The 25,749-nt window shown below is 41.7% G+C and overlaps 1 protein-coding gene across 1 annotated transcript in view; it reads right to left on the bottom strand.

Annotated features, from left to right (window-relative positions):
• The window catches only part of nalf1a (NALCN channel auxiliary factor 1a), a 51,296-nt gene extending 30,641 nt beyond the window's left edge, over positions 1-20,655 (bottom strand). Inside the window, exon 1 of the mRNA XM_085151126.1 lies at positions 19,269-20,655. Coding sequence (XP_085007252.1) covers positions 19,269-19,946 — 678 coding nt within the window. The 5' untranslated portion in view covers positions 19,947-20,655. The remainder of the gene's footprint in view (positions 1-19,268) is intronic.
• Between the last annotated feature and the right edge of the window lie 5,094 nt (positions 20,656-25,749).

Raw genomic sequence — 25,749 nt, 5'->3', positions numbered from 1 at the left:
TATACCTATATACGACACAGCCATCATGGGGTGTATCTGGGATGACCAGGAAGAGGAGTACAGAAGTCTGGTGAGGAACTTTGTCGCATGGAGTCACACAAACCACCTGCAACTCAACACCTCAAAGACTAAGGAACTGGTTGTGGACTTTGGGAGGTCCAGAGCAGGTCCACTGCCGGTTCAGATAGAGGGGGAGGAGGTGGTCAACAAGTACAAGTACCTCGGGCTGTGGGTGGACAATAAACTGGACTGGTCATGCAACACAGAGCACCTGTACAAAAAAGCCCAAAGCCGACTGTACTTCCTCAGGAGGCTGAGGTCTTTTAACATCTGCAGGAAGCTCCTGAGGATGTTTTACCAGTCGGTGGTTGCTGGCATAGTGTGTCCACGGACACACTATGCCACGGTGCACCAACTACCCATGCACCCTTTGCAGCAAACTCCAAGTAGACTTGAAAAAGTATACATGATAAAAGGACTCTGGCCAGTTGCTCATGCCCACATCCACCAATTTCTACCAAAGCGTTTTTTTCCCCTCTGTCACTTCCTGTTTTGTGTTTTCCCCGCCTCTCCTTGGCTTTTCTGCCACCTTTTGTACTGTGCATAATATAGTTCATTTCGGAGCAGCGAGGGAAGCTGATGAAATCACCACTGCAGCAAATCCTGAATGAAAAGCTGCTGGTTCTTCCAAACATGGCATGTGCCGTCACTGCAGATAGTAAAGCTAAGTAAATTAGGTTTCACTGTATCCTACAGGGCTGCATTTTTAAAAACACAAAAACCATTATGCAATCCTATAACTCACAGGCTGGCAGTGTACTCTGTGATACTGTAAATCACCTTACTGTAAAAAAGAAAAAAAAGAAACTGTTGCTCACTGTCACACTATGCTCTAATAAACAAAACTCATGTCCAGAGACTGACAATTCATTTACTGGGACAGACATGATCCTCAATCATCCTAATGGGCCACACAGAGCTTAACAGAGCCTTTTACCCAGTTCACTGTACTGTATATACATGCACACCTGGCTTTAACAAAAAAAAAAAAAAAGGGGGGGGGGGGCAGCTAAAGAGAGCAGTACCTGACTAAAGGGAAAGGCAGATAATTCCATTAGTGCCAAGTGGTGGGGAACTTAAGATGTGATCATCTGAAGGCAGCACTCAGGATCGCTTGTCATCAGTCTTCATATATGACACCACCACAGAAAACACAGCTGAGTGCTTCATAAACAAGGGCACCACCACCCCCACCACCCTGCACCAAACAGGCATTTTCCAGATTAGTTAAATACCATAATGTAATATAGCACAAAGGGACTGGGATATGCATTCAGGCTTATATCAGCCCCTGTAAAAATAATCCATTTAAATACCTATGCAGACAATAGCTCTGTTAGACTAATTGATGCCATGCGCTTAAATGAATGGAGGCATTTGCCTGACCCTTAGGTGTTTCACAGGAAAAGAACATCCTGCTTGAAATGTCTTCATTTTCTCATAATTACGTAGCCAAACTAATGAATGTTTTTACTATAATTAAATTTTGGTTGTTCCATTATTGCTTAATCAGGAGAACAGCTTGGCAAGTAAATGCAATCCATCTCCAGGGAGGATTTTTGATGTGTCACTATAACGCATCTGTCTTTTCTTTGGGGCATACACTTTTTTTTATCTTTAAACTGGAAGTAGCAGATCATTTTCACATTGAATAACTCCAAAGCTATAAGAATATTATTAAGTGTCCATCTGATCCGGACTTGACTATGACCAAACTACTAGGGCTCCAGGTCATCTGGTCAATTGTTGGCCAATAAGTGCATTCTTATTTAGTAGAATACAGGAGAAAACCATTACATTAATAACTTTCCAAGTTTTAGTCTTTTTTTTTCCGCAGTGGGAGGAAGAGACCTGTTACAACCCCCCCCCCCCCCCCCCCCCCCCCCCGTACACACACACACACACACATATTCCCATACCTTTAAATTAACCCTACCTTATGGGGACTGCAGGGTCTAACTTCTAACTTAAAGCTTTGCACGGTTGGCTCAAAATTCACTGACACCATATCAGAAAAGTTGCTGGTTGCATCTTGTTAAAACAGACAACCGAAAAATATCAAGTCTAAACTTTGCAAAAAAAAACACCAGTTTGTGTATCAGGGCATCAAACACCAACATATCATCTAAAAACAGACTAGCATCGCTAGGATGTTCAGACAACTTGGTGCTTGGGACTTTGAATGGTTTGTAGGTGTGATCTGCAAATGTAACATGGATGTTAAAGCTGAGCAGAGAAAATATCAGCTTTTTTGTTAAACTGACCTGACTGGTGGATTTGCTCGTCAGATCAGGAGAGCGACCAGGCAGATGTTTTCCACATTTATGAGGTTGTGCACTGTGAATTTCTCTTGCACAGATCATCCAAGTGCCAAGGCATCTTAGTGACCATTGTGCCGCTGTGACCCAGCACATGTTGAACTTTAAATGGGTTTTGCAGCCACAAAAACAAAATTCCATCCCTTTTGATGTTTTGACACACTGGGAGAAATCCAACAAGTGGAAAGGTGCAAGTGGAAACAGGCAAAATGGGATTTGAACAGGAGCAGCACTGAAATCAACCCAGAGGTGCATGGGAAGATGACTCTAAAGGGGACGTTGGCCCAATTTAAAATGAAGCTGCCTCTGTGGGTAGGTGCACTCTCGTCTCTTCAGTCTGTCATTTGATTACATTATAAATAAGCTAACTGAAGCTAATAGGCTAGCATGCAGTGTTCATTTAGTGCACTGTGGCTGCTGTGGTTCCTTCCTTGAATATTTACATTTATATTTACTTTTAATTAAATAAATAAAAAGGTTAGATCTGTTTTGTTTTTTTCAAACTATCATTCCAAAAACCTCATATTCTCTTTCCCCTCACCCCCCAACCGCTCACAGCAGATCACCATCCCTTCCTGTTAAACGGGAGTTCTTCCTTCCCGCCATTGCCAAATGCATGCTCATAGATGATTATCTGATTGTTGGACTCCAAATTGTAGGTGTTGCCCTTGAAATAAAAAGTGCCTTGAGGAGGACTTTCAGATTATTATGCATCATGTTGAGTCTCTCTTTGAAAGTCGAAACAAAGATGGCGACCTGCCCACAGTCAAAACAGAAAACACAAGCAGCAAAAGAAACTTTTTACCTTTTGTTATCTTTGCACTAAAATAGACCAGGGGTGTCAAATACGAGGCCCCAGGGCCAGAATCAGACCTCCGGGGCCTTGTATGGAAAATATGGCGGACATAGATTTTGGACTTTTAACTATATTTTCACAAGTTTTACAGTGTTTCGTACTGATAAAGACCTCCACCATTACCATTCATTCTACACCAAAACAATTAAGTAACAGATAAACAAAAACAATGGAATCACAGGAAAGTTCCTGTTTCTACTTTAGAAATTTCTGCTTTTTAGAGAAAAAGAACATTTTCTGGGCAGTAAACTACCAGAACTTTATCTGTAGTTTAATACAGGTATTTATTTACTTATGACAGATTTTTTGCACTTACTACAGCAGCATTTACTGAGATGTACTGCTGAAATTGCACTTCTTTTTATATTAAATGGGATTAAATGCGTAGTTAAACATCTTTACACCGACAGAAAGGGGACTTTCTTTGGTTCGGCCCACTTAAGATCAAAGTGGGCTGCATGAGGCCCACAATGTAAAATGAGCATCAATGAGACTGACAAAAGACTGTTAACCCTTTTTTATTTTTAAGCTACTGACCATGGGCGGACGGCTCATTTTACAAGCACTCTTTAACTGGCACTAACTCCAGGACTGTTTGTGCTAGAGTCAAAAATTAAAGGTTTGGGGGAAAAAGACAAGGCGAGCTTTACAGGGATATTCGGTGTATCATGGTAGCACAAAGCATTCACAAGGTATGTTTATCTGAACAGATAAACGGAAAAATCAGCTCTGCCTAGATTTTACCATGTGTGTCTCAGATTACTGTAACTCCTCAACTCTTTTGAGAGAAAATTCTAATTGTTCCTGAAAGATCAGAATTATTTTGTAATTTTACAGCCAAAATTACAAAAAATTCAAATACATTTAAAACAGTAACGGGGATCTGTAAGAGACCTGGGTGATGCCTTCAGAACAACAGTAAATATTTACAACACCCTTTAGGTTTATTAGAACCCAGGTGTTGTTCAAAGACCCTTTTAAATGCCAGGGGTCCAAACTGGGGCTAGAGCCGGTGTAACGAGAACTGGTGTTATAGTAAATTTATAGTGCTCCAAACCAAAGCACTGAAATATTTAAATTTCCACTCCCGTAATCAAACATGATCTAGCTATGATTACTTTAAGCCTTTGCCCTTGATTTGACAACATTAGGTTATGTCAGAGAAATGACTCCATGTGTCATATCTAATTGAAATGCCACAGAGGTTGAATGAGGCCTATTGAGTGGGTAATCCACGTGAGCCCCGTTTAGCCCAGTGCAGTTTCTCCTCTTTCCCAGCCCTGCCGCTATCTCCTGTGATCTCATCGGATCTGCTCCCTGGACACTCAAAAACAATATGGAAGCGCCGCCGTGCACTGCAGCAGCTGGCCTCCCCTCTCTCCTCTCCCTGGCTCATTAGCATTCTGCTCAGGGATCAGCCCATTCATAAAAGGGGGCGTCGTGGAGTGGGCCAGGCATCTTGAAGGGACAAAACCTCTCCAAGGTCAGCATTCACAACCACCGCAGGAAGGCACAATGGTGGAAATCACTCGTGAGCGCTTCCATCCGTGGCTTTAGTGCAACCTAGACAGGCGAACAATGCAATGCACTGCAACAGTCTATCATTCGTCAATGCACAGGAGGCTCAGTGAGACTGTAACAGACTCACACGCACCGTGTTGGCTAATATGAATAATAAATAAAGGCTAACAAAGGGGGGGAAAAGCATGTGTGATCACAGGATATTCATGCAGATGAGTTAAAGCACATTAACACTGCAACATAAGGGAGAGATCTGTGGATGAGAGAGTCTGTATCTATGTCTTGCTGTCAAGTAGGAGGCACTGTGGGCTGAGCGAGAGAGCGAGTCAGAGCTGCAGCAGCACCCGTATGTGAGCCACTTCCACTCCGAGAGCCGTCATAATCACTGCTGGTTTGATGTATACGCACAGAGTCACCGCTACACAAAGAATCCATCTGTAAGCTGATTTCAAAATAAAGCCAACACAGTAAGGGATCTGCACAGTGATACTGGCCCTTACCTGATGAAAGGATAACGACTTTAGGTGACAGGTGATGCAGTGTCTGGCTGGAGTTTGCCCCCTTTTTCCCATATTTCTGTAAAATCTTATTTTGTACAAAATAAGACAATTCAAGAGACAGCCTCAATTACTGAGAAACTGTATCAGACATTTTATCACATTTATTAAAGACTAAATGAGTAATTCATTAGAAGAGAAAATAATAAGCACAGTAAAGAATAGTTCCTTTTTTCCCACAGATGTCTTGGTGTCCCAGCCATCCTCGGAAAGGTAGCAATGCATCTTTTTTGCCAGTTCCAGAGGTCATTTGTTCAAAAAAGGCTCCACTTTGCACAGTAAAATGCAGCAAATAAATACATCAAATTCCACTGAAATGTTAGTTACTCTAAATAATAAATGCCAACGGGAACAAAACAAATAATTTAAACTTGTATTTGCAGTTTCTACCTACTTTATTTGCCCCAGTTTCGCTTCAGCTCAGTGTGAGAGTCTTAACTTTGCATGCTGCTGTCGTTTAGGCAAGCTAGTTTGTCTTGTCTGTGCTTTCACACAGATGCACAAATGCCACTCAACAACATGTGAGTGAGGCAGAGTAAGAGAAGTCAATGGTAGAGGCACCGACGGAGCCTTTCATTCATGCCAACTCACATGACCACATTTAGCGGTTAAGTCAGATTCTGCTGCAAACATACAACGATCCTCTGCTTTGCCTTCACTATACAATGCTAGTGCTAGTGCTAGCAATCCGTTATCACCCATATTGAGATTTCTGGATTGGGATCAGAATATCCTTTCCAAATATCAGCATTCTTAGTCCATGTGTCCATTTGTCCACCAGTTATCCAACTAAAGCAGAGGCAGTAGTCAGTCAACATTGTTGCTTTGCTGTCACCATCTTCTTATTTTGAAACCGGACAGGACAACTGAGAGGATCTGACTGCGAAGCTCAGAGGCAAGTTGTTGGCTATTCAGCATAACATTAATAACCCTCCATTCTGACTCTGAGGATTTAGAAAACAAATCAAGTTTTATCCAACATGACCTGAAACCAGCGACTGAGCACTAGGGAAGGGAATATTTGGATCGCCCCTGTTCACCATTAAAAAGTATGCTGTCTTTAAAGACTCCCACGATGGCTTCACTTTCAGAACAGGAATCTACATCCATCTGTTACACTGTATCGATCCCGATCGATATAGGATTTTTAATCCCAATTTTGGGATTAAAAATTAGATATGTCAATATATTGGCTAACATTTGTTTTTCTTTCAGATGCACAAAAAATAAAAAGATTTCCCTGCATATAAATGTAATTATTTATATACTCATTTACGCTCTGCCTGGATCAGCTGGTTGCGTTTGTCCAAACATATGTGTTGCTAACAGGAGTGCCTCTGGTGGACAAACTATGCAAAGTCAATACTCATAACATAGTTGAAGGGTGCTTATCCTGTCACGTCTTTAATTTTCATGTATTCACCGGTGTAAATGCAGATACCAATAAACTGGTAAATAGCTAAGATCAGCTAATATTATTGGCCTGCAGAGAAATTGGTCTTGTTTTGCTGTCTAAGGGCTAACACAGGGACACAGCTGACCAGATACTTTTACAACCATGCCTGCAATCAAGAGAAATAATATGATAAATTACATGCAATATGGATCATTCTCAATTGAGCAAGGTGATTATGAAAAACAACAGCTAAGATAGGTGGGACAGTCTTTACAGGACAATTTCATCTTAAAATCAGATGACTGTGTGAAAGGAGAAGTCCATCCAACATATAGTAAAGTAAAAGTATCACACTGGTTTTAATGTATATTCAACTGTGATGAGATTTTGCTGATTTCTTCTTCAAAATGTAGCGCATAAGCCTTTTCCAAACCCTAACAGGAAAACACATTACTTCACTGAGCTCCGTCTGTGTTTAGGTTTAGTTTCAAGGCCCCCCATCTGAGAGCTGATATCCTTGTTGTTACACATCATTTGCTGCACAATTGCATAGCTGTCCATGTTGCAGGTTGAGAGATAACAGATGAGGCGGCTGATACTCTAACACCGGTCTCTTTATAAACTGTACATGCCCTCCTCTGAAACACACGTTTGTTCCCAGGTCGAATGGCACAATCAGACAGGTTCAGATAATAACGTGATGTCTTCACTGAGCTCAGCAGCTGCCCTATTTTGGTCAGAGGAGCTGCCCACTATCAAATGAAGGACGTGTGAACATGCAGCGCTAGGCTCAAATCAATAGGGATCAACCTCTTGATATCGCTGCCACCCGTCCCTGAGATCAATGCAGATGTGTGCGGTTGACAAGGATGTAAAGAGGGAGGATGCTGTGGATGCTGTCCTCCTTTCCATTTGCACACAACACCGGCTAAGATTAGACTTTCAATCGGACCTGAAGGGAGGGGCGGAGGAGATGAATTTGTGGAAGGACAAAAAGCAGCCAAATAACCAGCAGCAAAAGAGCAATAACAGAAACACAAGTACAAGCAGGAAAAGTTTTTTACTTCCACAGACTCTGTGATTACTTTCCATGCAGGTGCCGAGAGTTCTGCTTTCAAATCCACAAATGAGTAAAATTACCCAGGAGGAACAACGGTGCAGACACCTGTGCCGTTAATTCATTATTCTTCCCGAAGCATATTTCCCAGCGATTCAGTAAAAAACAGCAGATACTTTTGTGTCGTTGCGTCAAGAACTGAGGAAATTTTGAAGATGCAGAGGTCCAAATTAAGATGAGATTTTTTATTGAGGGCCTCTTCAAGAAAATTTTATTTCATTTATCACTTACACATTTTTGCATCTTTTTGGATGATTATGATTACAGTAATAATAAAAAACACAAACAGACTACTGAGTGGGTGTAACTACCAAGCTGACTGAGTTATTATTGTGAGCTGATAAGGCTCAATAATAAAAGATAATAAAAACTTTTCCACTGCAGATGTGTGAAGTGCATGACTTTATGGTATTCAGGTAAAAACATCTGTTAACATTTAGAAAGGCTTCAAAAAGTAACACATCACACCACAATCTGAAGAAGCTGAGGAACAAAGTGTGTGACATCTATCAGTCTGGAAAGGGTTACAAAGCCACTTCTAAGGCTTTGGGACTCGAGCAAACCACAGATGGAGCCACAAATCCACAAATGGAATAAACTTTGATTATTGGCGAACTTTTTCAGGAGTGACCGATCCCCAATTACTCCAAGGACTCTGTGACGACTCATCTACAAGGTCACAAAAGAACCCAGGACAACATCTAAAGGACTGCAAAGTGAAAACCACTGCTGACCAAAAAGCAACGCAAAGGCTCGTCTCACATTTTAGACATTCGGGGAAAATATTCCATAAACTGATGAGACAAAAGCTGAGCTTTTTGGAAGGTTTGATTCCCGTTGCATCTGGTAAAAAGCTAACACAGCATTAAAAAGAACATCAGACTAACAGTCAAACATGGTGGTTGCTTTGCTACTTCAGGACTTGGAGGACTTAGTTTAACTAATGGAATGGAACTATTTATTCTGCACTCTACCAGAAACTCAAGGAGAAAGTCCAGCCATCAGTTTGCTCCCTGAAGCTCTTCCTCTTCTTCTTTTCAGGGTCATGGGGTGGCTGGAACCTATTCCAGCTATCTTAGGGTGAGAGGCAGGGTACACGTCACCAGTCTGTCACAGCGCTAACACAGAGACAGACAGCCATTCGCATTCAGATTCACACCTCTGGGCAGTTTTAAATGACCAGTTAACCTAACCCCACTACCTGCTTGCCTTTAGTCTGTGGGAGGAAATCAAAGTACCTAGAGAAAACTCACGCAATGACGGGGAGAACGTGCAAAGTCCACACAGAAAGACCCCGGCCTCATGGTGGAGCACTGGTTTAGCTTCAGCTCAATGAGATGAGCAGGTGTTCTAAGAGAAGGGGGCGTGAGTTTGAATCTTACCCGTGGCAACATATTTTTGGGGCAGAGATAGCTCTGTAGGTAGAGTGTTTGCCCCAGGGTGGAAGGTTGGGGGTTCAAATCCACTAAACGGCTACCCTGAGGTACCCCTAAACAAAGTACTGTCTCTACACACTGCTCCCTGGGCACTGGATTGGTGGCAGCTCACTGAGTGAATGGGGTTAATGCAGAGGACTAACCCCCTATGGGATTAATAAAGTATACCTTATTCTTATTATGAATTGAACTCAGGACCTTCTTGTTGTGAGGCAACAGTGCTAACCACCGTGCCACCACCATGCTGCCCGGTGGATCTATCATTATGGTTCATAATTGCTTTCACTTCCAGCACTGTTCAACATAATACATTAAAACTACCTGAAAAGCAGTATTTAATTGTATTAAAGAATTCTTAATGGAGCATTATTTGGGTGAATACAACGCATCCTTTTACTTAAGTTTCTGGCTTAAACTATGCACTTGGATGCAGGCTCATCATTTCTGGTGGGAGATCGCAGAATCAAAGATTAAAAACATGTATAAAAGCTGGAGATGAAGATAATAGAGCCCTTCTGAGAGGTGTGCGGCCCCACTGGGATCCTTCCTATTTTGCTCAGTTGGATTACCTTTCAATACAAACAACAAAACATCAGGATTCTGAATCAAACCATGCATCCTATCATTATGTTAGTATATTTTAAGCAAAAATGCCAACATTTACTGTTTAAAGTCCCAGTTTAACGTCCCCTGTGTGGCTATAAAGGTGAAAAACAACTTCTAAACACGTCTAAGGCAAACCACAGCCAGCTCTGTACCAGTCACTACAGTAAACTTCTCCACAGTACTGCAAACTAACCTGCACAAAACTGCGGTACACTATATCCATGCAACCTTTGCAAAACTCCAGCTTAGTATGAGTTTGTATAATAATTCCACAACACATCTGAATTGAAAATCTCCAAAGTGAAATAATACGTCGCTTGTAAGCTTTTATTTTCCAGTTTATCAAACTTCACTTGCTGTGACTCCATAAGCTTTGAAAGTAATCTCCTCTTCCTCTCCTGTCCTGGCTTTCTTGCATCTTTATCTCTTAGAGTGGAGCACATTAACGTTTTGAGCAGACACACTGCGCAGAAAGAGTTTGTGTGTTTGGTGATTTATTTGTTGAGCTGTTTGAAATGTTACATTTGAAATGACCTGCCACTTAAGAAAACACTAATCCATTAATGCTTGCTCCTCTTCTATATTCCAGGCTACATGCGGAATACCACAACTCCAGCTTTATTTACATCTGCCCCATGAAGGCATCGCAGAGATGAGAAGGGGGGAAAAGTGTGTAACCATGCTGTGGGTATCATTTTCTTATTACTGAGCAAGTAACTCCATACAACTGGAAATAAGGCCAGGCTCATTAAAATGAACGCATTCAACAGTAATTTGCACGTCTTTAACATTCGAGCCAGCTTTAGCCTCTGGATCAAGGCCTGAAAAGTGAAGCCATTGTGAAAGTGCCTAAAAAAGCCATCAATTTCCACTGTGAACGACTATCTTTGAACAGAGGAGGTGGCTTGCGACACCAACTGTCTGCCATCTATAAGCTAGTTTTGAGATCCCTTCCCAGACACCTTAACAGCCACTCACATCCTGGGCTATTTGACCTCACATGATAGGGTGGGGCTAGGTTTCACAATGGGTTCACCCGAAACCTTGGCTGATTGTGACCTACACCTGTTTTCACAACCTGGCTCGTGTGATTAGGCAGATGATCAAAATCGGGGAGTCTCTACCAGTTGCTCTTAGAACTGAAGAAGCTTCTCAGATGAAACATCTTCAAGAAACTTAAATGCTTTGCTTTCCAAGCTCCTTAAATGCCTAAAACCAGCATTCTTATTACAAAAAGCTGTATAGATGTTTACAGTGAAATGTTTATGGGCTCAGACAGACGTTTGCAGTCTTACTGAATCCAGCATGATGCTTGTTAGGACAGTGTAAGGAGAATTCAAATTTGATTATAGGGCAGCGCAATATGGCCAAAAATATTTATCACGATATATATTTGCAAATTTGCGATAACGATATAACTGACGCAAGACAAAATACTTTACAACTTCACAACTTTATTAGTGCAAAAAAATCCCATCAATGTATTTTCACTTAAACAAGCAGCTGTTTTTATGTGCATTAAAGCTATATACAAATTTAACAGTGCAAATGCAAACTCCTTGCTGATAATTTAACCAAAAGACATTTCCAGGGGAAATGGGTCATCATATCCTGAGCATATCCTAACCATGTATAATATCCACAAAACTTAAAAAGAAGTTCTACACACACAATACGGTAATATTATGTTGAAGCACAGTACGTATCACTCCGCGAGGCTCCCGACTACGGTAGCAGTAATGCTCCGACAATCCATCAAGTGGTGCGGCTTTGTAGCTTATGAAAGTCGTACTAAAACATTTTTGACAGATTTTTACCACATAAAATTGATTCGGGGTCAGTAAACACAACCAGAATTACATAAATAAGGAACTCGGGATTATAAGGGGCACTGTCGATTTTTCAGAAAATCAAAGGATTGATTTTAAGTGCGCCGTATTTTCCAAACAACACTGTAATAACGACGGCCTGCTAGCATGCTCTACCAAAAATACTGCTTTGTTGTGTATCTGACGGAAGAAAGCAAAACCAGTTCCACACCACTGAAGTCGCAGCATTTTGACAAACCAATTCTGGTTCATCTGTTTCATTCAACGATCCACTTTCGCCCTTCTCATTATCCGTCGCCGCCATGCTTTTTCCGCCATGTGCGTATGAAAAAAAAGGCACTGCGCATGCGCGTTTTACCCATATTCTATCGCGATATTTCATTTTCTTATCATTGCCCAACAATATTACCGTGAACGGTATGAAATCCAGCCGTATTTGATTAAACAAACAACGTAATTGGCCATAACTGGTGAAGCCAGAACCCGAAATATCTCTAATCCATGAAAGATATTTGGAGCTTCTGAGCCTCTAAAGCAATGCCAATACAGAAGTGTTGCTAACCTGCAATTTTTTAAAAGATCAAAAGTAAGAATGATGGCTGAAGATGAAATTCCTCAATGTGAACAAAAGCAAAACACAAACTTGGAGGAAACACTCAAAGCCGATTACTGTCATCCGGTTGCAAGGAACCTTGTTGTGATTTTTTACAGTGTAAAGATTAGCTCTCTTGTTAAGATCAGCTTCTTTCAACTAATGCATGAATTATGCTTTAAATGGAAACTGTACTGTAATTGTGACATAACGGGAAACTCCTTTTAACCCCACGCTGTAAACTTCCAAATAACCTCACGTGCACTTCCTGAGAAAGATGTTGATTTCCTGCAGAAGTCTATATCAAGTTCAGGCTCCTCGGTGAGGTTACCTTTACCTACGTCGTGCCACATGATTTTGAGAGAATAATCCAGTCATTATCACCTCCAAGCAGCAGCTCACCTATACTGGCCTCCTTCCTCTGGCTTCCAGTCCATTTCAGGATCCAGTTTAAAATTTTATTGCTTGTTTTTAAGGATCTCAGTAGTTTGGCGCTCCCTCACTTAACAGAACTTTTGAAGGCATACAATCCTGCAGTAGCACTGAGGTCTGTGCTCTTTCTAGATGCAGGCTTGAAAGCAAAGGCGAGAGAGCCTTTCCGGTGGTGGCTCCTAATCTTTGGAACAACTTATCTTTTCACATAAGAGCTGCCAAGTCTCTTAATCGTTTTAAAACACTTTTAAAAAACCATTTGTTCTCACTTGCTTTCAGGTGTAGTTGAGCAGATTACTCTGGCTCTTCTTATGCAAACTGTTTTATTTACTTATTTTGTTTGACTTACAGTGTATCTTTATGGTTGCTTTGATGACTGTCATATATATATATTTACAGTGTATATTCTGTATAGCTTTTACAGCACTTTGGTCAATTGAGGTAATTTAAAATATCCCACACAGATGAACTTTCTTGAGAATTCCTCTGGTTTCAATAAGAAGTCTGGTTCTATAGAGATCTATGGTTACAATGAGTCTCTGGCTCCCTCAAATTGTGACCTCAGTAAAGATTTTTCTGACGAGTTCACAGAGTCAATCTCTAGTTTCAACTCTTACTGAACTTAGCATGATGTTCTTTTTTAAATACTGTCCAGAATCGAGTTGCGAGGAGGCTGGAGCGTGTCCCAGCACTGGGAGGGAAGGAGACAGGGTACACCCTGGACAGGTCAGTCTCACAGGGCTAACACAGAGACAGACAACCGGTCTTCTCATTTTCCCAGCTTTTACAAAACTTACTGAACACCACTTTAAAAACAAGGCTCATAGCAAACCGTGAGTTTTGTGCACCTGCTTCCAGAGTAGGGAACACCCTAATTAATGTGACCCCTTGCCTTTGTTAGCTAACAGTCATTTTCCAGTCAAATGCTTTCTGGAGAGCTTCACTGTTTCCTGTAAAACTGAGTGAGTCTGACATTTTGGTTCACGCTCGAGATGAAAAAAAAAGAAAAAAACAAAAGCTGGAAAATACCGCTGCTCAGTGCATCTGCCCCGGTTTGTATGTTCTAAGCCTGCCCTGCTGTCAGGATGAATGGTGGGTTTTCACAGAGTCCGATGATGGAGGATCCCATTGTGAGGAACAGCACACTGGCCGTGTCTGCTGTGTGATGTTTCACCTCAGGCGAGAGGAATCAAAGCACCACCTGCGGACCACTGGAGACACTCCTGCACAACAAACGCGACTCTCAAATATCCTCGCTCGAAATGTCAGAGACTGTCCTGCAGCAAACGCCTGCTGTACCTGTCTGCACTGTTAACCGTGCACCAGACAGTGATTCAGGCCTCTGTTTGTTTAATGTTTTCACACTTTTCCGTCTGAGCGGGCACACAAGTTGAACCACTAGGTTTCTCCGAGGCAGGTAGCCATTAACGCAACAAGAGCTCGATATTATCCTTTGAGTCATGCTGCTCTTTCCGTACCATACGGAGGACTTGGGCAACCCTATAATCTAGAAGGTGACTGAGAAGGGTCATTGTTAAAGAAATTAGCAGCTTGACTAAATGACTGTTTTCTCTTCAAATGCCAAGAGGTGAGTGTGAAGATTGGGCCTGAAGACTGGCAGTGGCTAAAACATGAAATCATGAGCAGGGCTTGAGTTCAGCAGGGGAGAAGAAAGAATGTCAGACATGGCGGCTGGAGTAAAACGCACAGCCGTCTCACACTTATGGCAGGAAACTTCAATATTCCAGCAAGATCAGCTGTTTATTTTCCTTTACACTGTGACTCAACATTCTTATTTTCTCCAGATATCATTTAGTCCAACTCGTGGACCTAACAACCTCCTTAACACTCGTATTATCAACGATACCCGCAGCCTGGCTGATGAAGCAAATATGGCAGACTAGTCAACTAGCCTTTATACTCAGATACGATTTTGCTAGTGACATACAGTGAGCTGTAACTTATCTACACTGCACAAATCTGGTGATAGTTGGTTAGTAACATTAAACTCATAAAAATATAGTGAAAAATGGACAGCCAAGATGCCAGATCAGCCCTGGGTGTTTGGATAAAACAGCTAGCTTTGTCCACTCAAGACAGTATTTTTCCATGTGAGCACACTAGCTTTAGCTAACATTAGTCTGAAAAACAACAGCACTGAGTCGGTTCTGAGCCGAGAGAGAGAAAAAAATTCTATGTGAATGAAACACACTGCTGATGTTGCTGTTGGCTTAGCCGGGTTTAGTCGGTTAGGCCAAACCGGTTTTGGTAGATAAAACTGGCTTTAGCTAATATTAGATCACTAGGGATAATCCTGGCAATTAATCTTTTACTTGAAAAAAATCAATTAGGCTAAACGACTAGTCTTACACTAAGAAACACTCAGATATAAAGTTCAATTTGAGGATAATTTAATGTCAAAAACGGTTTAAACAAAGGCATTTGAATCCATTAATATATGACTTCTTCAATAATGAACTATGCGACGTAACTGGCCCATTATGAGTGTTATACATAATACTCCAAACAGACAGGGAAGAAGAAAAACACATAAAATAAGCTGATGTTAAATATGATATGAAAAGATATTACTACAAAAGATGCTCGTGTATTACTGAAATATTTTTCAAAAAGTCAGGAAGCAACAGCCTCAGCTGGCTCCTTTCAATGTGGAGGACTACTCTGCTCTACTCTGAGCATCTCCCGATTGACTGAACTCCTTACCCCATCGCTGAGGGAGAGCCCAGACACCCTTCGGAAAAAGCTCATTTTCACTGCTTGTATCTGTGATCTCTAATACTGTTGACAAAAAGATCCATTCATGGTGTTTCTTAAATTCAGTGCTCTATCTGGTGGCAGCTGGCTGCATAACATTTAGGACTGGGCATCAATTCAAATGTTAACAATTAGATTTAACGACTAGTACGTCTGGTCCCGACTACTGACAACAGCAACCATTAGTCGCTTAGTCAACTAGTTTTGCACATCCCTGTAGCTAACATTAGCTTGACTGCTAACACAGACTTGATACCCAACTTAGCAACTGATACTGTCAGTAGCACTTTGAAGCCAATTGTTGGCTGAGTCAGCCATTTGTCACTCAGGTTAGTGGACTCTTTCTACGCTACTATTAGCTAGTAGAGGTGGGAATCACCATACATCCCACGATACGATATTATCACAATACTTAACGCACGATACGATATTATTGCAATTTTTTAAAATATTTTGCGATATTCAGATTCTGAACATAAAGGTAAACTTTATCAATATTCATTTTATCTAATATCAAAGTCTCACACTCAGTCTTTCTCTCATTTCAGTTTGATTGTTGACAAACTGAACGGTTTGTATTACAGTCTAGTCCAACTTAACTGAATCAACCATCTGGTACAATTATAGCTATTCTGAACTATGCAGTTTATGAAAACTATGCAGCCCCTTCAGCAACTGAAGAATTTGAAAGTAAATTAAAACAAAATATAATTTTACATTAATTAAAAAAGTTTTAAACTTAATTAAAATAAAACATGTCTTAAATTAAAATAAGTAAACTGTCATGTTTATTGCTGCCAAAAAAAAAAGGTTAAACACATTTGGACAGTGAAGGAATGTCAGGATTCTTGCTCAGAAAAAGGATCAATATGCTCTGAAGTCAGAGCATGTTCCAGTCCACGAAAACTTTTTTTGTAACAAAATATCGATTTCTGCTGTCCCTGTATCGATACATTATTAGCAAACAGAATATCACGATACTACACAGTATCGATTTTTTCCCCCACCCCTATTAGCTAGTAACGCTCACTGTTGATGCTGGCATCAACAAAGAGGCAGTGCAGCAGGGCACTTAGTAATGAGCATAAGTTTTGCATCCTTTGGAAGTTCGACCTGAATCCTTTGTAGAAAAGTCACTTCACTGGCTGTTAAGAGTCAAGAACAGTATAATTTTACATAACTAAGTTATTACCCATGTGTGAATGGTTAAATTTTCACACATTGTAAAATTTTCAGTGTACCCTGGTACATTTACTTAACATACATACAGAAATAGAAATAGTGGTTACAATTACTCCTAAAAGTGGTGGGAATGCAGACAGATTACTGTTAAAAAGAAGAGCATTTTGGATTCATACACTAGAAATTGAAGAATTGAAGAATGAATGTTGAGCTGCTTCCTGTAGCCTATTATAATAACCACCTAGTGGGATTTTCATTTTATGGATGCCCATTTCACAGATTAAATTTGATGCCATTCAATTTAAACATTGTGCATTTTGCTCACTTGTATAGACTCGGTTGGCTGCACAGGGTCAGAATGTTATTCTGTATATGATTTTGCATTTATTGCACATTTGTACATCTGTTTATACAAACTGCTCAAATATATTTTAACTGCATCACATTCCAGTGTGGTTAACCTCGAGAAGCTTGTTGTCACACAATTGTGTGTAGCCTTTGTTGATCCTCGCGTGCACTAAAAATGCATAAATTTTGTCCAGCTAAAAATACTAAGCAGAACAATAAATCCATTCAGTTTGTTCTTATATTGTCATAAACTAGCCTCTGATACAGGCTTTGAGACTTGGAATTGATCTCTGTGCTACTTGTGTCTTTTATCCAAAAAACACCCAAAGTGTCTTTAAGTGTCTTGCTCAGCAAAAAAAATCTATCAGATGCATTTTTTGTATGTATTTTTGTAGCTAATCCAAATATGTATCGAGATCACACAAATACTCCAAATATAAAGAGACTTGTAACAGCAGACTGAATATGGAGCCTGGCTTTAAACACTGACAGCAAAACTGTCAAGAAAGAAAATAAATCATGATCCACTGTTGTGCAGGAGATAAATTCAAGAGCAGCTTCCTCCAGCGCCTTTCTGCACTCAAAGAATCAGAGTGTTTATATGCAACAATATGCATTATCGTACCTAAAAAAGGCTGCTGTCTTTACCAGCATTAAGACATTCAATAGAACAGAGACATAAAGAAGAAAGTGAATCATAGTTTGCTGACTGCAAATGCACACAAAAGGGATTTGGTTTGCCTTTTCACATTTCCTTCCCCTAGATCCTAGCTACTTTTTCCAAACTAGGCCCCGCTCCTGTGCATGCCACACATCGGGTCTGTATAAGCAGGCAGATGGCCTGGTTAGATTTTTCACTTGACACCTGTGCTTGTGTCTCTGCCGCTGGTTGGGTGAATGGAGGCCATCTGGGATTGGCCAGGGCTTCTGTGAATGGAGCTGGGGAGCGCCATTCAGCACTGTGGACAGCTCCATGGTGCTGAACCGACTGACTGTCAGAAGCAGCTCTTAACCGGGCACCCATTACAGCCCACATTAACCTCGCCGTGCTCTGTCAGGAGATGGTAAACGATCAAACAGTGGAGCCAATGCGAGGCCGTTTGTGTGTGTGTGTGTGTGTGTGTGTGTGTGTGTGTGTGTGTGTGTGTGTGTGTGTGTGTGTGTGTGTGTGTGTGTGTGTGTGTGTGTGCGCGTGCGGATATGGAGATAAGCAAACAGCAGCGGGAAGGAGACTTCCGGCACATTAGGCAGGGAAACCACCTCTTGACTGTAATGAAACACTCTTGATATGGAGTGGGGCAGTGGTGGTGAACACCTGGCAGACTGCAGCAACACACAAACACACACACGGGGATCCTAGAGTTGTTTGCATAAGGTGGCTGCCTCATTCCTGATCATTAAACTGTTAGAAGGCCATAAAACTGGAGTGTCAAGCATGTGGCACAGTGGCCAAAAAAGGGCCGAGGAAGGGTCTGATCTGGCCCTGCTTGATGGCTGGTACATAATTACTCCAATTTTTTGGTCAAATGAGCTGCTAAACATGCTGGCAGCATCTGGAAATTTAAAGCACTTCTAGACTTCAAGTAGTAAAATACTGCTGTGTAGTTCCAAAGACGCATGCGATTTTGATTTCAACTGATTAACAGAACAGACAAAGACAACCTGGGCTGTTAGAAAACACAGGACTCATTAAATGTGTGTTTCCTGGGGGGGAGCCAATAAGGGAGACCAGAAGACAACGATCAGCAGCGGACTGAGCCACCTGCTCAACCAGGTGAGCTACAAGGGCACCTGTACATTTAAAGAGCAGACACTTTTTTTTGGAGGGGTGGGTAAATTGGACCACTGCATTAAATTATCCAGTGGTCTTACTTAACCATATGCGTTCTCCGGTATTATGAAGTGCACAAGCTTGTAAAAGGGAGGACTGTGGGGATGGGGCGCGCACACATGAGTAGGGCCTCCATCTGCACATTAGCATGGGGCCTAAACACGATGAGGAGATGAATGAACATGAGGCCCGGAGCCGGGAGTCTCCTTGAATCTGTCATCCGTCTCCATGGCGACAAGAGGAGGAGGAGGAGGAGGAGGACCACAAAACTGGCATCTATCCGGGCCCAAATCAACAGATGGCCACCACCACATCACCCCCCTCTCCCCAACACCCTCCCACCCCATCCCTTTTGTTTGTTTGTTTTTTCATCTCTTTTCTTGCAGGTTTTATTTGTTTGTTTGCAGCCTACCTTGCACTGCTCCATGCACGTCCTGACCGAATATGCCCCCGGCTCGTATTTTTGACTGAGGAGCTCAAAGTCCTCGTATTTCTCCTGGGCGTGCTGGTCGTAGCGCTGGTACGCCTGGACGCACAGACTGCAGCGGTTCGCGTCGCCGTCGCCGAGCGCGTCGAGGCTGCAGTTCAAATTGTCCGGACTCGTCGAGCCGTACAACAAATCCAGCAGGGAGTAGGAGTTACAAAAGGAAAGGTACAAATTGCTCATATTTACAGCCCGCGTCCCCTCTCTGGCCCTGCACAACTCGTCGGCATCCAAGAAAGTAAAGCAGTCGTTAGATAAACTATCCCGGTGGCAAGTTTCGAGCCGCCACAAATGTTTGGTAGAGTTTCCTATAAAAATATCATCTGGGTTTCCTCTGAGGCTGCTGTGTGCTGAGTATGTCTGAGGTGACAAAGGGTGGGTGGATGCGAACTTGTCCCGGGTCCGGGCCAGCGTGGCCTCGGCGCAGAACCACAGGTGATCAGAGAGGAGGATGGTTAAGAACAAGAGGGATGCCAAGGACAGTCGCCATCTCTGCGCCCTCTCTGAGTCGGTGAATGGCTTTTGGTTGTCGCGGGGGGGCTCTAGCCAGATTTGGAAGCCGTCGTCATCTTCTTGCTGCCAACACGTCCCAGCACCCCTGGTCATATTTTGGGAACCGGCCGACTCCACCGTGGGGGCTCCTCTGCCGCAACAGTCATTGACGTCGGGTCCGCTTCGCGTTTTCCTCCCCTCAAGTGTCGGGCGGTGGGTTGTCCCGGCTTGCCTTTGCTATCAGCGGTAATTCCCATTAAAAGGAGCGTGGGTCGGTTGGGAAATCAAACGCTGGCGACCACGGGCCGCATCCTCCATGGCTGACCGGTGAAGCCGCTGTCCTCCCGCCCGCCCGCCCCGAGCTCTCCTCCGCGCCGCGCCGCTCCGCTCCTCTGCGTAGCCTCGACTCCGTTTTTAGAAACACTTCCCGACGCGTTTACGTTTCCCCCGGCCTCGGTCGTGCAGGGACAAAGGCGCTATCCTCTTCCAACATGGCGAAGCTGTATGCCTTTGTGTCGGCGGATGGGCCTACAGCCTGTGACAGACCTCTTTTTTCTTTTTCAAGCCCTCACCATCCTCAGCTCGCTGCCGTTGTCAAGTTGCCGCCATGTTCGCCAAGAGATGCTGTGTGTTTGCTGGAAGCTGGGTGAAGGCGGCGACGATAACGGGCGGCATTTCCGGTCACGCCGCTCAAAATAAATGCTAGTTTTAGTCGTTCCTAGTGATTCGTTTTAACAGCTTTCCCGCTTTTTAGACATTCATGACACGCGATGCTTCCAAAATGAGAGATTTTTGTTTTGTTTTTAAGGCTACTGAATTTTTTTTAAAGAAAATGTTTATAAATCAACACAACTTAAAAAAAATCAAACAATAAATTAATTAATAAATTAAAACAAGAAATAAAGAAGTAAAATTAATTTAAAAATAAAGTCTTCTGCCTGGAAGCCTTCAACCACACATTCGATCGTGGGCGATCGTGGCTCAAGAGTTGGCAGTTCGTCTTGTAATCAGAAGGTTGCCGGTTCGAGCCCCGGCTCGGACAGTTTCGGTCGTTGTGTGCTTGGGCAAGAGACGTCACCTGCCTCCTACTGGTGATGGTCAGAGGGGCCGATGGCGCTTCTGTCAGTCTGCCCCAGTGCAGCTGTGGCTACAACTGTAGCTGCCTCCACCAGTGTGTGTGAATGTGGAATTGCTAACAATTCCACTGTTCATTCGAATGAATAGTGGAATTGTAAAAGTGCTTTGAGGGTTTCGAAAAGCACTATATAAATGCAATCCGTTATTATTATTCATAACCATCAGAAAATGTTAAACTACCAATACCCAACTTCTTTATTTAAATGAAATGAAGCAGGAAAAGAATGTTTCAAGCAAAATAATGAAAGTCAGAAAAATAACACAATAATTTGAAAAGTTTAGCATTATGTAACAAACCAAGGCACAATCATATTATTATTATCATTATTATTATTAGTACATTACAAATACAGAATATCACATTTAAACGTTGAAACCTAGCATGTGTTTTATTTTGTCGGTCATTTCGATTAACATCCGGTCTGGTGCTACTTAATTAACGCGATTTGACTAAACATCTTCAGCTCTGACGTTATGCGCGCGCACCACAGTCGCCGCATCTCTCTGTGCAAGGGCGCATCAAGTCAAACAGACCGTGCCAAAATTTCACCAGAAATATTCGAAGTGTGACTTCAGAATTAAAGCTCTGAAATGAAACTCTTTAAAGAAAAGAATATTGCTGGGCATAAAATTCATAGAAATGTAACTAATTAAATATAAGTATAGGGACTTAGCATTTTATGTGTGAGTGTTCTGTATCAATTATAAGTCGTTCAGAAGCTTTTCTGAAAACTATTTTATTTGTTATTGTTATTGGACATTTCAGACAGGTTGGTCACGTGGTTTTATCCTCTGACAAGAAACCGCTTAAGGCTAAACTGCCAACAAACAACTCTAAAGCCTACTAAAACACACAGTAAACAAATAATGAAAAAAGCTAACTGAACTTGGTTGTAGCTTTTAATTCAGAACACATTAATAACTGATCTTTTTTGTCTAAACCTCTAACTTATTGATGACTTATTGGTGCCTTTGTTCTCAGTATGTTTATGCTCTACTTCACTTTGCATGATTAAGCGTCAAAGCACGTGGTTCATCTAATGTCTTGTAGCTACTCTCATGTAAGCCAACTTTCTTCTTTTTTTAAAAAATTATTTTATTTTTTGCTTTTAAATTAAACACAGCATGTTTCTACAGATTCAACTGAGGACAATTACTACATTTAGCAGTTGTGAACTTATAAGCATGGAAAAAAGAAGAAGAAAGGAGAAAAAAAGAGGAAGAAAAAAATTATAGCAATATTAACTAAATAAAGAGTAAAATAAAATAAAATAAAATAAGAAAATTCATGCGGGGTGTGAGGCATGATTTTGATCAGTTAATTTTTAAGAATTCTAGAAATGGCTGCCAAATCGTACAAAAACTCGCCAGTTTCCCCTTTCTATCAAATCTTATCTGTTCCCCCTGGCCACAGACACCATCTCATTAAGCCACCTTTTAAAACACGGGGCCGAAGAAGACCGCCACTGTAAAAGAATACGTTTCTTTGCCACCAGCATACCCATTGTAATTATCTGTTTTTGTGTAAAGGAAAAAGATTCGATTTATGCAAATGATCCAAGTATAGCCAGTGTACCATGAAGTGGTACTTTTTTCCTAAATTGGTTTGAAAACCACGTAAAAATTTGGCTCCAAAAAGTTTTCAAGACAGGGCAATGCCAAAATAGATGTGCAAGGGAACCTTCACGGATATTACATCTATCACATGAGGAAGATACAGAATTATAGATCTGGTTAAATTTAAGTTTAGAAAAATGTAATCTGTGAATGACTTTAAACTGGATTAATTTATATCTGGCATTTATTGAGCCTTTCTGAATATTGGACAAACAGTTTGACCATTGGTCCTCAGACAGAGGAACACCGAGGTCAGCCCATGTACTCTTAATTCGATCAGAATCAACTGGGATTGTAAAGCACTTGACAAACTGAGATATCAGATGTTTAAAATCTGCTTTCCGAATCATATCAAAGTAAGTATAACTTAGTGGCTTCAGTGGAAAGTCTAAAAAGTTTCGTCAAACAAAATTCCTTATTTGAAGATAACAAAAAAAATGTGATTGAGGTAACTGAAACTTTTGTTGAAGTTGAAGGAAAGACACAAATTTGTTGTCTATATATAAGTCCTCAATGCATTCCAATCCCTTGCCAACTTTCTTCTGATTGGCCAATTCTTGCAAACAGCAGGTCAGAACCATAGACTGGCCATCGGCCCACCGGGCAAATGGTGATTTTTCGTTTTTATGGGCCGATGATTTTTGATTTTTTTTTTTTTGTAGTAACGGTATAAACAATGAAAGGTGGTGGATTGGCCAGATGCTGGCAGATGTGTAAAAATAACTCAATTGTTTGGTGGTGGCTATGGCGGAGCTTCAACAGAGGCCAGCAGGTGGATGAGAGAAAGGGGAGGCAGGAGGAGGAGAGATCCGAGGCGGCTGCAAGTGTCAGGTGAACTGAACTTCAGGTAAGAAGTTATGACCTGCAGTCTATCTGGGTCAGATATAAACCAAGTTTAGGTGGAGTTTATTTTCATTGTCCTGACTTTTTACAGTCAGTTACAATAACTCTTACTGCGTGCTAGCTAGCATGACAGAGTTTATATAGAGCTGCTGGGTGGGTGCAATGATGTTACTGATAGTGAACTTTATTTCATTCATAAGGTTAGTTAGTAGAGTTTCCAACCGTCCCTTAAAAAACTGAATCGTCCCGCATTCAGAGAAAATATTACGCGGTTCGTAATGAGGTGAAAAGGAACACAGTTTGTCCCGGACTTCAGCTAGAATGGAAAAAAGACACAAAGCTGGATTTATTCTGCGTCTACGCTGTCAGCTGTTTCTTCTTCTCTCATTCTCTCCCCCTCTCTCTCCTGTTTCTACTTCAATCATGAAACTGATCAATGATCAGCTGATCGGCTTTTCTCTCTTTTTCGTTTATCACCCACTTTGCGCCAGAAACAGGAAACCAGCGGATGTCGTGCTAAACAACAGCAGCACGTTTAAGCTTGATCAGCTGTTGTTAGAGTTTATTTAATATTAATTTCTAGTATCAGCTGATGTTTGCTGGAGCCACAGCTGTAAAGCTGCTGGTCATTATGTCGGTTTGGATATGTGGTGAGAGGGAAACATGAAGATGAAACCAGGAGATGTCCTTACTGAATCATCAGAGCTGTGATGGAGAAACAGGTTTACCTTTTAGGTGACATGAATGAGTTGAAGGGAAGTTATGAACTGTTTCTGAGAGACGAATAACACCAGGATCCTTTTCTAAGTAGCTGACAGCTGATAGCTGTGCAGGGGCGGGTCTAGCAAAGTTCTGTCAGGGGGCCAGGTAGGGCATTAACAGGGAAAGGGGGGCACAAAGAAATACTTTTCTTTCTTATTCTCATTTAAAATATCTAGCTTTTATTAAATAACTATCTGAATCTTACAACCAAAGTTTTTATCTGACATAAAATGTATAGAAATCATACATATACCAACAAGACAGTGTACATGACTGTCACAACAGCGTTAGTTTTCATTCAAAGGCTTTATGGCTTTACCTATAATATTCCTGGTGGGCCGGTCTCTAGTCAAAATGCCCGGGCCGATTTTTTGTCCCAGTCCAGCCCTGGTCAGAACAGCAAACCGTCTGTGCTCACAGCTGTATGTGTGCTTGACCTGACCATATTAGGGATCTGCTTTCTATGACATCATACGCATGTGTCTAAATTTTTTTTCTTCTTAATCAAACCACACATTACTCTGTGGTCTATAGTTTGTATTTACCCAAACCCATTTTGGCTGCTCCCTTATTCACAGGGATTCACCACAGTGCACATTTGATTGGGCAGACTTTTACACTGGATGCCTTGTCCAGACACAAGGCATTTGTGTCTCCTAATTTACCTACTAGGAGTCAAATGCCATCCTTAGGAAGCGCCAACCAGAGCTTGATTTACTGCCGTGTTTGGCTGTTACTTTCACTGAGGGCAGGCCGTACTAATTGCAGACTCATACAAACCCTCCCTGCAGCCGTGAACCTGTGTTTGGTCTTATTACTAGCTCATTTACTTCTCCTGAGTGCGTGCAGTACTGGTGGTCCAGGAGTTGCTTCCAAACCATTTGTCTTCTGCTTCTGTCCTGGGTGCTGCTGCTGGTAGCAGCTCTCCAAAAGCTGCAGCCAGCCTAATGAGAGCATTTATCCCATTAGGGACATCATATTTCAGCAATGCTGGATTTACAGCAGATGTTTGCATCTCCAGATCGTCGGGACTGATAATCTGCTCCTGTGAGTCCTTTTAGGGGACCAACGGCAGCACTTCGTACTCACAAAACTGCACAGGGAAAAAGAGCTGGTTGAGTACCTCTAATTAAAGCCTGTCACTCAAACGCTCACTCAGCATCACCTGGAAATAGTGCAGAGTGGGCGTTGGGTTACAGAGTGCACATTGAAGTACATAATATTCTTTTAACTACTAATGAAGACAGTTTTTATCTCTTATTTTGACAAATTTGGCAGAAGACTGCTGAAAAACATGCCTTAATCTTTATCAATATCTTAAACATAGAATTTTAATCGCAAAACTATGCAACAACTCTACAGGGAATCTAACAACGTGTTAACAACAGGCCATTATTCACAGTATATGATTAGAAAGAGGTGTCTCATCACTTATACTTTAAAAAGGGCCTTGAGCTGAGCCAATTTTAACGTACCCCCCGTGTGGTCCCTTGTTGAAGAGCTGAGGCAAAGGCCATCACTTCACACAGATGTTGTCTTTAAGAAAATTATTAACAAA

This window comes from Neolamprologus multifasciatus, chromosome 23 (assembly GCF_963576455.1).
Source record: "Neolamprologus multifasciatus chromosome 23, fNeoMul1.2, whole genome shotgun sequence".
In the NCBI taxonomy this organism is placed as follows: domain Eukaryota; kingdom Metazoa; phylum Chordata; class Actinopteri; order Cichliformes; family Cichlidae; genus Neolamprologus; species Neolamprologus multifasciatus.
This window is presented reverse-complemented; position numbering and strand designations above follow the sequence as displayed.